Here is a 15,540-nt window from a genome sequence, read left to right on the forward strand (position 1 = left end):
GTTCCTTGTTTTACTATCTTTCTGAGATCTTCTTGTCCCCACAAGGACATTAAAACCAAACACACACACACGCACACACAACACCTAAGCAGGACACTGAGACGGACGTGTCGAACATGTGACATGACAGAGGCACGCATGTATGCACCGTAGTACACAAATGTGGATAGACAGGCATAAAAAAACACATGTGGACATACATGAGGTTGCACACATACAGTTCAAGTAACAGGTCACTCAACAGTATACAAACAATAACTAATGTCACATTTTGTAATATGAGCGTTGGGATTGGTAGCCAGACTTGTCCGTGCCAGTACTTGTCTTAGCTTAGGCACCCTTTCAGATTGAATACAATACAGAGACAAGAGCACCATATCCATTCATATTAGATAACTGTAATAGATAATCATTGATTGAAAAGGCATGGATAGATTGTGAGTTTGAAAGAAAATACCCTGGTCCCCTTCATGCATTTTGAAAAACATACTTAACCCTCTAAATCCTAATGTGTCCTTGTACCTCCCTATATCACCCATCCCTATCAATCATCTCACTCAATGTTTCATTTTCAATGTATGACTAATACGCACAGAGCAATATAGAAGAATCTCCATAAATACTGTATGTATTTGTTAGCGATACCAGCTATCTTAATCCATTGCCACTCAAAAGTGAAACGCCCCTTCTCCCTCTGAAGACACTTCTACTTCCCCATTCACCTCAGGTCAGAGGTTGGATCATCTTTTGAAGGCGGAAAGGCGTCCCCTCAGAATAGTATCTCTGTTACAGCAGTGGCCTAATCCCCCAATTGAAGAGCAATTATAAGTTTAGCCACAGACTTTGGGAAAGTAACCATGTGTGATCTTTCTTTTTTTTCTCACTTTAATTCTGTGACCTCCTGGTACGTGTCTGTCTGTCTGTCTATCTAGTGGCTAGCTGTGGCTCTCCTCCAAAGACAGAAGGCCTTAAACACACTGCAACCAAACAACAAGAGAACAGAGGGAATACAAAAAAGGAATAAACAGAGTTTGGAGATGGGAACAGCTCTCTTTCTCGCTCTGTCTTTTGCTTTAACTTTGGCTGCCTGTGCCTCCCTCTCGCCTCCTCCTTCACTCCCTCCCTAATGTGTCTCGCAAGGCACAAGGCTGATTGACTGAGGATTTTTCCAGCAAAGCAAACACCCATGGTGGAACACTGTTGGTTGGCGACAACTTTGTGACAAAGACCCCCTGTCCCCACTCTTCCCTCTCCTACCAGATTACCCAGACCTTCATGTTGGGGCCACTGTCTGTTTGAATTCTCTAAGCCTCCATTGCTAACCCGGGGATGTTATATTTAATTATACATTTACCCAGCTAAACAAGGTGATAAATGGTCCATAAAGACCCCCAAGGGATCCACACTAGTAGAAATAATAACATAGTTCAAGGGCATGCGATCGATCACATGCTATTAGATCATGAAACAACCATAAGATAAAAACGTAATGGGTTAGTCGAAGAGAAGAAATAACTAGCATCATTCAGTTGTCTTTTGATTTAGAGACAGACTCTCCTTTGAATGTCATAACCTCTGTGAGTATCGCAAAGTTCATTCTAAAGTTTTGTTCTATAAACGTTGGTACAACCTGTGGCCTTTCACAGAGCAAATCGGAGCCACCTGCCAAGTCTGGGTGTGAAAGGCCACAATGCGTGATCACAGAGATACTGGACAGGTGAGAGAGTCTATGACTGAAAAGACTTATGCATCAATGCTTCTGAAAGCCTATCTGTCTCTGAACACTTTTTCGATCCACTGAAGTTAAAACAGAAAACACTTTTATGTATTTCTTTTGACTCGGATGCCAAAGTCTGGAACAAGACACCGGTCTGTTAAAAAAAAAAAACATATATATATATATAGGTGCCTCTTTTATCTTGTCTTGCGTTTTTCTCTTTTTTTTGCGCGTTTGAAAATGTTTTCGTGGCTTTTTCTTTTGGTGTTTGCTTGGAACGAAGCAGACCTGGGGTGGACGGAATGTGTGTGGAAGAGGAGGGTTGGAAGAAGAGAAGAAAAAAGGAGGGGATGTAGAAGAGTGGAGGTGAATAGGAGAAACAAAGTGTGACGGGGTCAACACTATCATTCACTGGCAACAAGATACTTGAGATTCCCTCGGCGGCTAGGATAACGAGACAGCACCTCACACCCTCCTAACCACACCCCAACCTGCCCTAACCTCAGAGTTCCTTTACTCCCTTGCTTCCATCCCAACCACCCAAAGCTGGCCTCTACCCTTCTAACCTACTCTCCTCAGGGCTCCTTCAAAGCAGGTGAGGAGTAGACCGTGTTGAGGTATCTGTATCCATCCCTCCAGGCTCGCTGAGGCTTGAGATGAGTTAAACTCAGATTGTTTCCCGGGTTAGCCAGGAGGCTAGTAATTAAGTTATATCACAGAATAGCACCCAAACAGAACCTGACCCCTGCTCATCAAGTCACAAGTTCTCTACACTCAGGCAGGCACACGTAGTGCATCGGATTCATGTAACAAAAGTAGAAAATGTGATGATTGTGATTTTGTATTACTTTACTTTGTCTAGATAATATTTTTTAACTCAAACAAGCTCATTCACCAACATTGCTACTACAGTACATGTTGCTGCACTTCCTGTGTAAGTCTCAGGTGGCTGGGTATGGGGGGGGGGGTCACTTGCAGGTTACCCATGACAAATTAAACATGGCGACTTAATTACCGACTGTCACTTCTGGTAATCATGACCACATTAATGTGTCACTCACTCCTCTTCTCTCTATCCCTCTTTTTCTGTCACTCACCCTCCATGTCTCTCTTTTTTCTCTCCAAACATATCCCTGCATCACTTTTTCTCAATACTTCTTGCTCCATATCCTTCTCTCTCTTCCTTCAACCACCCCCTCTTGTAACGGTTCTCTTGTGGTGAAGGAGAGTCGGACCAAAATGCAGCGTGTAGATTGCAATCCATATTTAATAAACAAACGTAAAACACCAATCAATACAAATACTACAAAACAAAGAACGTAATGAACGTAACGAAAACCGAAACAGCCTATACTTGTGTAAACTAACACAGAGACAGGAACAAGGACACTAAGGACAATCACCCACGAAGCACACAAAGAATATGGCTGCCTAAATATGGTTCCCAATCAGAGACAACGATAAACACCTGCCTCTGATTGAGAACCACTTCATACAGCCATAGACTTAACTAGAACACCCCACTAAGCTACAAACCCAATACCAACACACCACATACAAAAACCCCATGGCCTGACCAAATAAATGAAGATAAACACAAAATACCTTGACCAGGGCGTGACACCTCTGTAATGTGTCTGTGTGTATCTGGTGAGATGAGTCAGGCTCAGGACAGCAGATATGAGTAATGAAAGCAATTGTACTCAATAATAAAACAATACGCGTCGTAAAAATACCACAAATAAGGCCACAAATACGGACTGCAATACAAATAAACAATTACTCACAAACAAACATGGGGGAACAGAGGGTTAAATAATGAACAAGTAATTGGGGAATTGAAACCAGGTGTGTAAGACAAAGACAAAACAAATGGAAAATGAAAAATGGATCGGCGATGGCTAGATGGCCAGTGACGTCGACCGCCGAACGCCGCCCGAAGAAGGAGAGGGACCGACTTTGGCGAAAGTCGTGACACCCTCTCCCTTTCTCGCCCTCCATCCATCTCTTTCTTTGTCTCCATCCATCTCCCTCTCTTCCTTTCCTCGCCGATTGGCTGCAATAACACTATGGGGCCCCATAGTTTATGTTTACTACCCTCAGAGTCAGGCCCAGGCTCTATTACCAGCTAGATGTTGGTTCCTGACAAAGTCTTATTAAGGGATGACCGTGTGTATATAAGACATATAATTGTAATGTAGTGTTAACATGGGTGGAGGGAGAAGGAAACATTGTGTATTTTATACGTGTGATCACGTGCCTTATTGACTTGAACAAGCATGGCGTGTGGGAGTTAGAAAGATTTGGAGGTTTATCATAGCAGTATAACAACAGATGTTCAAGGTAAAACACAGATAAACAGACGGACACACACACACACACACACACATCCGCCTCAAGTAACATTCCTAAATAACAATTAGTTCCTATTAATTGGTGTTGGTGGTACCGCTAAGAATACAGAACAGAAACATATTCACGTCTATACAATCTGCTATTCATTCATTCCGGGTTCGACTGAGATAAAAACATCGATCAAATCAGGAACAAATCAACCATTCCCGACAACCATTCAGCTCTTTCAGTTAGGGACTTCAAGTCTGTGAAGGTCACACGTTATTGACGGGAACTGCACAACAAAACATCTTTCTTATTGGCTCCAGTAAAGCATGTAACCAGTTGGCTGATATGTGTTTTGACTTTAGTCTTAGGAACTAGTCTGACCACAGTATCTCCCTGTGGCTCAATCGTTTTGTTTAGTGTGTTCATTCGGCTTGAATGACTGAGGCATTCAATCACCCGTGGCTGTCATGACCGGCTTTCAATCACTCGTACAGGCAGAGAGTCAGCCAGGGACCCCATAGTGATAGCCAGGGCCTGCGTCTGGAAGAGATAAAAAAAGCTAACGCTAACTAGAAATGAAAGCCATGCATTTGTAGCTCAACCCCCCTCAAGCAAGCCTTACACAGCATGGGGTGCAGTATGCATGTGTCCATTCATCCATCCATATCAGTGTATGTGTGTGAGCATGAGTGAGTGTGTGTGTGTGTGTTTTTGTGGGAATACAATGTGTGGCCCAGTCATCACTAAGCTAGGGGGGACGTGAACGTGGGGGAACTGGCGTGGTGAAAGAGGGGTCAGGGTAGAGTGAGAAGGAATGGGGTGTCTCTCCACCGCTTTAGGTAAGGGTTAATGACTGCCAGCGTTCATTCAAATTGGCCAACCGGCAGCGAGAGGTCTTGACCTCATGCCACATGACCCGAGGAGGGAAGCCGTTTCCTCCATCTCACCCACTGTCTGTTTCTCTAACGCCGCGGCGGTGTGATATATCTCTCGCCATCACACAAACAGCACCCTGAAGTCAGAACGGAGGGAAGAAAGAAGGGATGGAGGGAAGGAGGGCGGAGAGCCCCAGGGGAATTCTGCTTTATTTTCCCCTGGCTCTCTGCACTTATGACACTGCTAGACAGATCCCTTTTACGCCCTGGACCCTGGGAGGGAGCGAGGAAGCGAGGAAGATTGGTTCTGGCACTCAGAAACCAAACATGATTTCACATGGCGTGCCGGGACAAGTCGTTTTTCTTTTTCTTCATCTCAGGCGCTGCTGCCGCACAGTAGGAAGAAAAGTGGTTTGGAAATTCTATTTACTCGTTTAGAGGAGATAGAATGAATGGAAACGTTGGGTTCTTTTAAAATCTCATCAAACCCTATGGCTGTTGCAGTGTGTGTGTGTGTGTTTATGTGTGTGTGTTTGCTTGTTTGTTTGTTTGTTTGTTTGTGTGTGTGTGTGTGTGTGTGTGTGTGTGTGTGTGTGTGTGTGTGTGTGTGTGTGTGTGTGTGTGTGTGTGTGTGTGTGTGTGTGTGTGTGTGTGTGTGTGTGTGTGTGTGTGTGTGTGTGTGTGTGTGTGTGTGTGTGCACTCTATTTTGTTCCCAAAATGTTTTTACATTTTATTATCGGGAAAGTTCAAATGAAACAATGGTGTCACCAGGACTCAATTTTCCTCTGCTTTCTTTGCCCAAATGTTTCTCTCCCCCCATCTCACAATCACCTCTTATTTAGCCACAATCCCTTAATTTAATTCCTCAGAAAAATACATTTCCATAGAGTACAGCACTCCGGTTATCTAATCCATCTATAAAGTTCCCTTCATTCGTTTGCTGTTTAAACCACCACCACATTCAAGCACTGGGACTTTAGAGCACTGTCATGCACAACCCAACATTGCTCCTTCGGGAACAAAGCGAGTAGAGCTGGACTAGGTTTTGATATCTAAACATAATTTAGGGCATTATTGCCCCATTCTGGGCCTTTAATTATGTAACAACTGTTTGACTATTCAAGTGAAATTCCTATGAATATTAATTTAAATTCATTTGTTGAGTGGTGATTGTAATTACATGGATACATGATTTACTGCCAAGATTGCTGCTGCATTAGCCAGGGAGAGAAAAAACTGGGTAAATAAAAAAAAGGAACATTTTAACATGCAGAGAGAGGGAGGAGAATATCCCATAATGGCTTACGGGATTTTTTCACTATATATAAAAAAATGTCTCAAGTCTTTCCTTGGCTGAGATTCAGAGGCGCTTGAAACAATAATTGTCTCTCGATTACCTAATAACAAAGGGGATGTCATTCATGTGGTGACCACCACTTGTACATAACGAGGAGTTACTGGATTTTGATGGAGTTGCCGGAATGATATTTGTCCGCAACGGTGACAAATACCAGGGTTAGGAACCATGGTGTACCTCAATGTTGCAATTGATAATAATGATCTGTGAAAACGGATGGCAGTCTGTCAAGGGAAAATGGAAAGAGCAGGGATGGATAAATTGAGGCCTGCCCTGGTCTAATATTCTTATGATTGCCGTAAGAAACGATGGAGGACAGGGGGGAGAGGAGGGAGCAGAGGAGGGGAAGAGGACCAAGAGGTGATAGGGGAGATGCCCAGCTAGAGTGGAGATGTGACTGTGTATCCTCTTAATGAATCACATTAGCCATTTGTTATGCCATTCGTTTTGATAATGACCAAACTAGCTGATAATTTGTTGCCTCCCTCTGTTGTTCTCTCTCTCATGACACACACATACACACTCGCGCACACACACATACACACGCGCACACAACCGAGAAAGCGAGGTACACCTACTGTGCTGGACAGTGATTTCTGGTACACCCTGTCCTGCTGCCTCATCAATTGTTCCTCCAGAGCTTTTCTTTGTTGATCCTGCCGTGTGGAGAGAAAGGCCTCAGCGTTAATGACCTGTTCACTCACTGCTTAGTTCAGAGACAGCACTCGATAATGTGTCTGCTGCAACTACCACTGTCTTACTCAGCCTTGTTCTATGTGTCAAATACACATTTGTGTGTGTGTCCTTCCTTACATGCCTTTGCTCTAGTGTTAGCTCACACCTCCCACAGGGAGGCTGTTTACTCACCCTGTCCTCTTTCAGTATGGGAAGTAAACAAAGTGAAAGAGGCTACAGCGTCCTTCACTCCTCCTTAGCTGTATTTATCACAGAATCAGCTAGCTAGCTGCCATACTCACTCCCTGTGGGTTTTCAGATGCTCTGAGTGAAAGCGTCCCTATATACTCCATACACAGGTCTTTTATAAGGGTTTTTGGGCGATGTCTTTCTTTATAAAAGGATGTTATTGAATAGGCATACTATGCATTCCTCCGTGTTAGCCACACCGACATGTTGTTTGTGTGTGGACAGGCTTTAGGCTTATGACTTCGAGAGTGTCATAGCATTTGGCTACCAGACCTTTTTGCAAGCAAATTACTGGAGTTTGCAGCAGTTTGCTTTGTACCAAACTGCTCTTGTCAGAGAAATTGACACCGCTGCTTGGACTTGCAGTGCACCAACGTCTATAAACTCCCTCAGTAATGCCCCTTATTAAGATACCCCCCTACCCTCTTTCCCCTGTTGTATAGTACACAGTGCCTTCAGAAGGTATTCACACCTCTTGACTTTTTTCACATTTTGTTGTGTACAGCCTGATTTTAAAGTTGATTAACTTGAGATTTTGCGTCACTGGCCCACATACTGTACCCCATAATGTCAAAGTGGACATTTTTTTTTTACAAATGAATAAAAAATGTAGAGCTGAAATGCCTTGAGTCAATAAGTATTCAACCCCTTTGTTATGGCAAGCCTAGATAAGTTCAGGAGTGTTAGCAGTTGATGTTATTTTTTAATAACACAGACCCCAAAGCAAATCAGGGGGAGGAAAATAGATTTATTCGAAGACTATAAATCATAGATGTTATGCTGAGAGGTAGATTGTCGATGGTCGTTCCTTCCCTGTCCTCAGTGATTCTCTCTCAGTTCTCTCTCCACATAACAAAGCAACAGCGTGTAGTTTTATAACCCCGCCCAATCCTGTGGTTGACCAATTAGAATTCCTTGCAATAAAACTGGGCCAATTGCCAAATAACAGGTATCCTATTTCATGCTCAACATATAGGCAAATTCCTCCCATGTCTCTGCATTAATCCCCTATTACAGAAAAAAATACTGTTTCCATTGATCGTTAGTACTCTATTGACTTTTAGTCCACTGTCTCTGCGTTGTGTATGTATCTTCGAAATATTCTTATAGGAGTAAACATTTGCTTATTAACAAGTCACATAGGTTGTGTGGACTAATAGTATTAAACATGACATCCCTGTACCCCACATGTACAATGATATGTACGGTTCCTCAATTGAGCAGTGAATTTCAAACACAGATTCTACCAAAAAGGCCAGGGAGATTTTCACAAAGAAGCACCTATTAGTAGATGGGTAAAAAAAAAATCAGACATAGAATATCCCTTTAGGCATGGAGCAACTTTGGCTGTTGGATCAATACCCCAATTCACTACAAAGACACAGGCATCCTTCCTTACTCAGTTGCCGGAGAGGAAGGAAACTGCTCAGGGATTTCACCATGAGACCAATGGTGACTTTAAAACAGTAACAGAGTTTAATGGCTGTGATAGCAGAAAACTGAGGATGTAGTTGCTTGTGATAACGCCAGAGAAGCCTGTGTTTGGAGGATATATTAGCACGGGTGCTGTTATGACCGAGAAGAAGTTGAGGACCGGCAAACCGTGCCAATATATCCTCCAAACATCGGCTTCGAGGGCATTATCACTTTTATAATGGGTTAACAACATATTCAAATAATGACTGACACATTTTCAATAACAATGTTATTTTGATGAATTTATTCATACCATTTCATCCTTCCACAAGATATAGTCCCAATACAGCCAGCTGGTCATTTATTCAATATCGGTTCGGTTGCCAGAGACTTTTTGTTCTGTATCTATGGACGCGACCCAGTCTTTTGTTATAAATGTTCCATTGCCATACTGGCTGGCAACATTCTTATCCCATTCTTAACATTCTTATTGTTTCCATTGAACTTGGCATACAAATAAAGACATTTTAATTAAGTATATTAAGCGTGGTGCTCCTTTTTTGTTTGATGACCAATTTACCCCTTTTACCAAAGCGCACCTTCTGTCAGCACTTCCCTTCCTTCTTTTTTTTCACTCTATATTTTCAAGCATAGTGGTGACTGCATCATGTTATGGGTATGCTTGAAATTGTTAAGGACTGGGGAGTTTTCAGGATTAAAAAGAAACGGAATAGAGAATAGAGGATAACCTGGTTCAGTCTGCTTTCCACCAGACACGGGGAGAAAAATGTACTTTTCAGCAGGACAATAACCTAAGACACAAGGCCAAATATGCACTGTAGTTACTTATCAAGACGGCATTTAATGTTCCTGAGTGGCCTAGTTACAGTTAAATCAGATTAAGAATCTATGGCAGTACTTGAAAATGGCTGTCAAGCAATGAGCAACAACCAACTTAGAAAATATTGTACCATCCAGGTGTGCAAAGCTTTTAGCGACTTACCCAGAAAGACTCACAGCTGTATTCCCTGCCAAAGGTCACTCAGGGGTGTGAATTCTTATATAAATTATATATAAATTTGCAAAAAGGGCAAAAAATACGTTTTTACATTATGGGATAGTACATTTTATCCAATTTAATTCAGGCTGTAATGAAAATATGGATTAAGTCAAGGGGTATGAATATTTTCTGAAGGCACTGTACCTATTTTCTGAAGGCACATATCCCCTGGGATTGCCTTATTTATACTCAAACTGTAACCCCTAAACTCTTTAAACTTAACCCCTGTCCCCTGTCCCACAAATCTCCCTTCCACCGGACGTTCCTCCCTCTTTTAGTCCAGCTAGTGACCCCCACGCCGTCTCGTTCTCTCTTGTAGCCGTTCCGCCGAGTGACCTTCTCGGTGGTGAGCCAGCCCCAAGACCCCCACCAGCAGGGATCGCTGCAGAGCTGCTACGACAGCGGGCTGGAGGAGTCGGAGACGCCCAGCAGCAAGGGCTCTTCGGGGGGCCCAAGGCTGGGTGCGCTGCCCCTGCCCGAGGACAGCTACGAGAGGACCACGCCGGATGGCAGTGTCGGTGAGGCAGAGCATATGGAAAATGGTAGGGGCAAACACTAAAGAGCAGATATAAAGTGCAAGACACATTGACACGCATATTCCACATAGAGTATATAGGTGAACACCAAGGTAGAGACATGCAGATGTTTATTTTGTAGGTGTAGCTTGTGTAGAGCAAGCAGGTGGCTGTGTGCTTTATGGGTGTGTGGTTGATTTTGAAGCAGGAAGGTGAGGTGTGGATTGTTAGGGGGCGTTGGATGTGTCCTCTGGATATGAATACCTCAGATCGTGCAGGCTGAATTTAATCAGAATTTAATTTGAGACCATGCATGCATTCATCAGGTGAATATAGTCTGAACCATCTCACAGGCAAGTTATTGAATGCGTTTTGCTTTAGCTTTTGATGTGCTCTCCTCGTCTCGTTTTGAAAGACCTCTGTTAATTTGATCAGAGCAGTTTTAGTAGATGTATTAGCCTTATTCATTTTCCCTATTAGATCAAGGCCTTGGAAGTTCCTCTTCCTTTGAGCTACGGTATGTAATTTGGACCGCATCCCTATTCAATTGCCTGTTGAATTTAATTTGGATTTAAAATATCTACCCGGCATGATTGATTTTCTACATGATCTTTATTTGGTTTTTGCTCCGATTAACTTAACTTTGTGAATGCCAAACACTCACTTCCCATTGTATCCATCTGAGGCATTGACTTTGATTCTAGAACAAGCTAACTGCAATACAGCTATTCAAGGATACATGTTGGTTCACTGCCCGACGTTGGTTTATTTGGCCATAATCAGTGGTTTGCACACTGAAGATTGTAACAGGATGGATGATCGCCTAAGGGGTTAAGATGGAGAAATGAAATAAGTGATTGTATTGTACGAACTCGTGCTAGGCTAAGTTCCACCTCAGACTCTGGTGCTATGGTCATTGAGTAGACACTTTTTTCCAAAGTGACGTACAGTGTTCAGATGTACTCAGTGTTATGTAACCTGTGCTGGCATCAAAAACCACAACTCTGGTTTTGCAAGACAAGCAGCGGTTATTTTTTATATAGCCATTGCTGTATCAGTGGTGCTAGCTGATGTATTCTGTGGTATTGGTATAACCAGCAAGGTTTTAGGGGTTAGGGTAATGGACCCACTAATAGTCTGGTTTAGATCTATCAAGCTGTGACCGTCTTAAGACTGTAAGCCTGAGCACGGGCGGTTTTACGAGTGGCTGAGGATGAGAATATTCAAATTGCAAGTCCGCTGTGATTTTCTTGTGCAATGTTTCAAGGCATTGTGCCCCACAGTTTATCTGCAGGCAAGTCAAACCTTGTGATTTGTGACTGCAAGGGCATATATGCAGTCCAAATGATGGAGTCTATCTGGACTTCATTGTGTGCATCACACATCGACTTGGTTTTCATAATTCATTATCTAACATTTCTAGAACACCAATACGAAACAGTCATTTGACCTACAGGTTGCGAATCTCTCTGGCTGTGAAATGAACCCGGCAGACAGAGATACCAACAGACAGACAGATCCAGAAAGGCAGACATGCAGATAAAATGTTGAACCCAAGAGTGTCTAAATTATCTTTTTAACTTTGCGATTTGCTGAGAACATTGAAGCTACTTAAATCAGATTAAAAGCACTTTGGATGTCAGATTGCTCAGGCCTACTCAGTGTGGGCTGGGGTCTGCCCTCAGGGTATTTAAGACCTCCCATTGAGAACAATAGCTGCCCATTACGGGCCAAATTAGCCTAAATTAAAGGCTTGTTTCAATTTGGTCTTCGCTTAAAGTAATTGCAATAAAGGAATCAATACGAGACAAGCAGATTAGATAAAAAATGGGAATCTGCCTTCCAATCAAACCACTGAGGTAAAATACAGAAAAAAAAACACAGTAAAAAATATTGACATGAAAGTGGAGGCTGCGGCCTTTCTATCGCTCTTTCTGGGGGGAAAAAAGGTAAAATACGGCAAGGTTGAAGAATAACTTTATATGGAATAAGAACATTTGCCATGCTGGATCACACAATCTTAAGGAGGATCAGTTGATTTGTTCTGTGTTTATGTGGTGTGTGTGTGTGTCCTTATTGCCGTTGTCTTCTTGAGTGTGTTCGTGCCTGTTTCTCAACTACCCTTTTCAACCTCTCCACACCACCAACTTTATCTATACCTCGAATATAAACCTTTTCTCAATTGCTAGAATGAATTGTTTACTAGTGCGACACATGCCATTTGACAGAAAGCTTACACTTTGTTGCAGTATCTTTGCTGCTTCCACTTAAAATTCTGCAATCTGATTATTTGAGTTCTAACCTCCCATTCCTACCGAGAGAGAAAGATTTCTGGTTTGGAAGAAGTTGAATGAAGGGAAGAGACTGATCAAATCAAATCAAATTGTATTTGTCATATGTGCCGAATACAACATGTGTAGACCTTACAGTGAAATGCTTACTTATAAGCCCTTAAGAAACAATGCAGTTTTAATAAAATACATTAACTTCTTGCGTCGAGCCATCCCGGATCCGGTATCGTGACTACAGCCTCAAGCTCATTACCATAACGCAACGTTAACTATTCATGAAAATCGCAAATTAAATGAAATTCATCTATTTGCTCTCAAGCTTAGCCTTTTGTTAACAACACTGTCATCTCAGATTTTCAAAATATGCTTCTCAACCATTGCAAAACAAAAATTTGTGTAACAGTATTGATTGCTAGCGTAGCATTTAGCGTAGCATTTAGCGTTAGCATTCAGCAGGCAACATTTTCACAAAAAACAGAAAAGGATTCAAATAAAATCATTTACCTTTGAAGAACTTCAGATGTTTTCAATTAGAAGACTCTCAGTTAGATAGCAAATGTTCCGTTTTTACAAAAAATATTATATGTGTTGACAAATCGGTCCGTTTTCTGCGTCACGTTTAGCTACGAAAAAAACCTGTATCCAGGATTCTGTAAATCTATCCGCAAGCTTATTAGCATAACACAACATTAACTATTCATGAAAATCGCAAATGAAATGAAATTAATCTATTTGATCTCAAGCTTAGCCTTTTGTTAACAACCCTGTCATCTCAGATTTTCAAAATATGCTTTTGAACCATAGCTAAACAAGCATTTGTGTAACAGTATTGATAGCCTAGCATAGGGTTTATGCCTGGCTTTCAGCATGCAACATTTTCACAAAAACCAGAAAAGGATTCAAATAAAATCATTTACCTTTAAAGAACTTCAGATGTTTTCAATGAGGAGACTCTCAGTTAGATAGCAAATGTTCCGTTTTTACAAAAAAATATTATTTGTGTTGACAAATCAGTCCGTTTTCTTCATCATTCTTCATCACGTTTGGGTTAAAAAAAAGAAGAAAATTAAGTCATTAAAACGCAAACTTTTTTCCAAATTAACTCCATAATATCGACCGAAACATGGCAAACCGATGTTTAGAATCAATCCTCAAGGTGTTTTTCACATATCTATCGACGATAAAATCCTTCGTGGCAGTTGACTTTCTCTTCTGAAGAAATGGAACGCGCCTGGACCTACAGGTTACGCAATAATTTTGACACAGGACACCGGGCGGGACACCAGGTAAATGTAGTCTCTTATGGTCAATCTTCCAATGATATGCCTACAAACACGTCACAATGCTGCAGACACCTTGGAGAAACGACACAAAGGGCAGGCTCATTCCTGGCGCATTGACAGCCATATAAGGAGACATTGGAACACAGCGCCTTCAGAATCTGGGGCATTTCCTGTGTGAAACTTCATCTTGGTTTAGCCTGTAGCATTAGTTCTGGAGCACTCACAGATAATATCTTTGCAGTTTTGGAAACGTCAGAGTTTTGTCTTTCCAAGGCTGTCAATTCCATGCATAGTTGAGCATCTTTTCGTGACAAAATATTGAGCTTAAAACGGGCACGTCTTTTTATCCAATAATGACATAGCGCCCCCATAGGTTGAAGAGGTTAAAAAGTAAGAGAAAATAATAACAGATAATTAAAGAGCAGCAGTAAACAACAATTGCAGGTGCAACGGTGTTGAGGTAATTGAGGTAATACATACATGTAGGTAGAGTTATTAAAGTGACTATGCATAGATAATAACAGAGAGTAGCAGCAGCGTAGAAGGGGGGGGGGTAATGCAAATAGTCTGGGTATCCATTTGATTAGGTGTTCAGGAATCTTATGGATTCGGGGTAGAAGCTGTGTAGAAGCCTCTGGTAGCACTTGCCGTGCGGTAGCAGAGAGAACAGTCTATGACTAGGGTGGCTGGAGTCTTTGACAATTTTTAGGGCCTTCCTCTGACACCGCCTGGTATAGAGGTCCTGGATGGTAGGAAGCTTGGCCCCAGTGATGTACTGGGCCGTGCTCATTACCCTCTGTAGTGCCTTGCAGTCGGAGGCCGAGCAGTTGCCATACCAGGCAGTGATGTAACCCGTCAGGATGCTCTCGATGGTGCAGCTATAAAACCTTTTGAGGATCTGAGGACCCATGCCAAATCTTTTCAATCTCCCGAGGGGGAATAGGTTTTGTCTTGCCCTCTTCCCGATGGTCTTGGTGTGCTTGGACCATGTTAGTTTGTTGGTGATGTGGATGCCAAGGAACTTGAAGCTCTCAACCTGCTCTACAGCAGTCGATGTGGGGGTGTGCTCGGTCCTCCTTTTCCTGTAGTCCACAATCATCTCCTTTGTCTTAATCACGTTGAGGGTGAGGTTGTTGTCCCTGCACCACAGGGTCAGGTCTCTGACCTCCTCCCTATAGGCTCTCATCATTGTCGGTGATCAGGCCTATCACTGTTGTGTCATCGGCAAACTTAATGATGGTGTTGGAGTCGTGCTTGGCCGTGCAGTGAAGTACAGGAGGGAGTACAGGAGGGGTCTGAGCACGCACCCCTGAGGGGCCCCCGTGTTGAGGATTAGTGTGGTGGATGTGTTGTTACCTACCCTTACCACCTGGGGGATGGCCCGTCAGGAAGTCCAGGATCCAGTCGAAGAGGGCTGAATCACTATATCCCTTCCAAAGGGAGGTTATGCCATTATACTATTACCCTCATGCAGCAGTTGAAGCACACACGGACACCCCAGTGCTACATTTAACTTGATGCTAACCCACTGTCCATTAAAACGGGGAGTTTCTATGACAAAAAAGGGGGAACAAAAGTTAACAGATGGGCGCAGTGCCGTGTAGCCTCGGCACTTGGGCATCGTTAGGCTGTTGAAATAATTGTGTCGTTATGGTTGCATGAGAGATGTGTCGTGACATTGGGAGATGCACATGGTCTTTGTGTTGCCCTGCTGTGTGTGTCCTCACACCCCCGCTGTCTGACCAGAGTGTCGGGATT

At 42.7% G+C, this 15,540-nt stretch overlaps 1 protein-coding gene across 3 annotated transcripts in view; it reads left to right on the top strand.

Annotated features, from left to right (window-relative positions):
* LOC124007690 (protocadherin-7-like) overlaps positions 1 to 15,540 on the top strand; it is a 227,639-nt gene that overhangs the window by 93,396 nt on the left and 118,703 nt on the right. For all 3 annotated transcript variants that reach the window (XM_046318377.1, XM_046318379.1, XM_046318378.1), the window contains exon 3: positions 10,013 to 10,235. In XM_046318377.1, the coding sequence (XP_046174333.1) occupies positions 10,013 to 10,235 (223 nt within the window). The remainder of the gene's footprint in view (positions 1 to 10,012; positions 10,236 to 15,540) is intronic.

This window comes from Oncorhynchus gorbuscha, linkage group LG21, assembly GCF_021184085.1.
Source record: "Oncorhynchus gorbuscha isolate QuinsamMale2020 ecotype Even-year linkage group LG21, OgorEven_v1.0, whole genome shotgun sequence".
In the NCBI taxonomy this organism is placed as follows: Eukaryota; Metazoa; Chordata; class Actinopteri; order Salmoniformes; family Salmonidae; genus Oncorhynchus; species Oncorhynchus gorbuscha.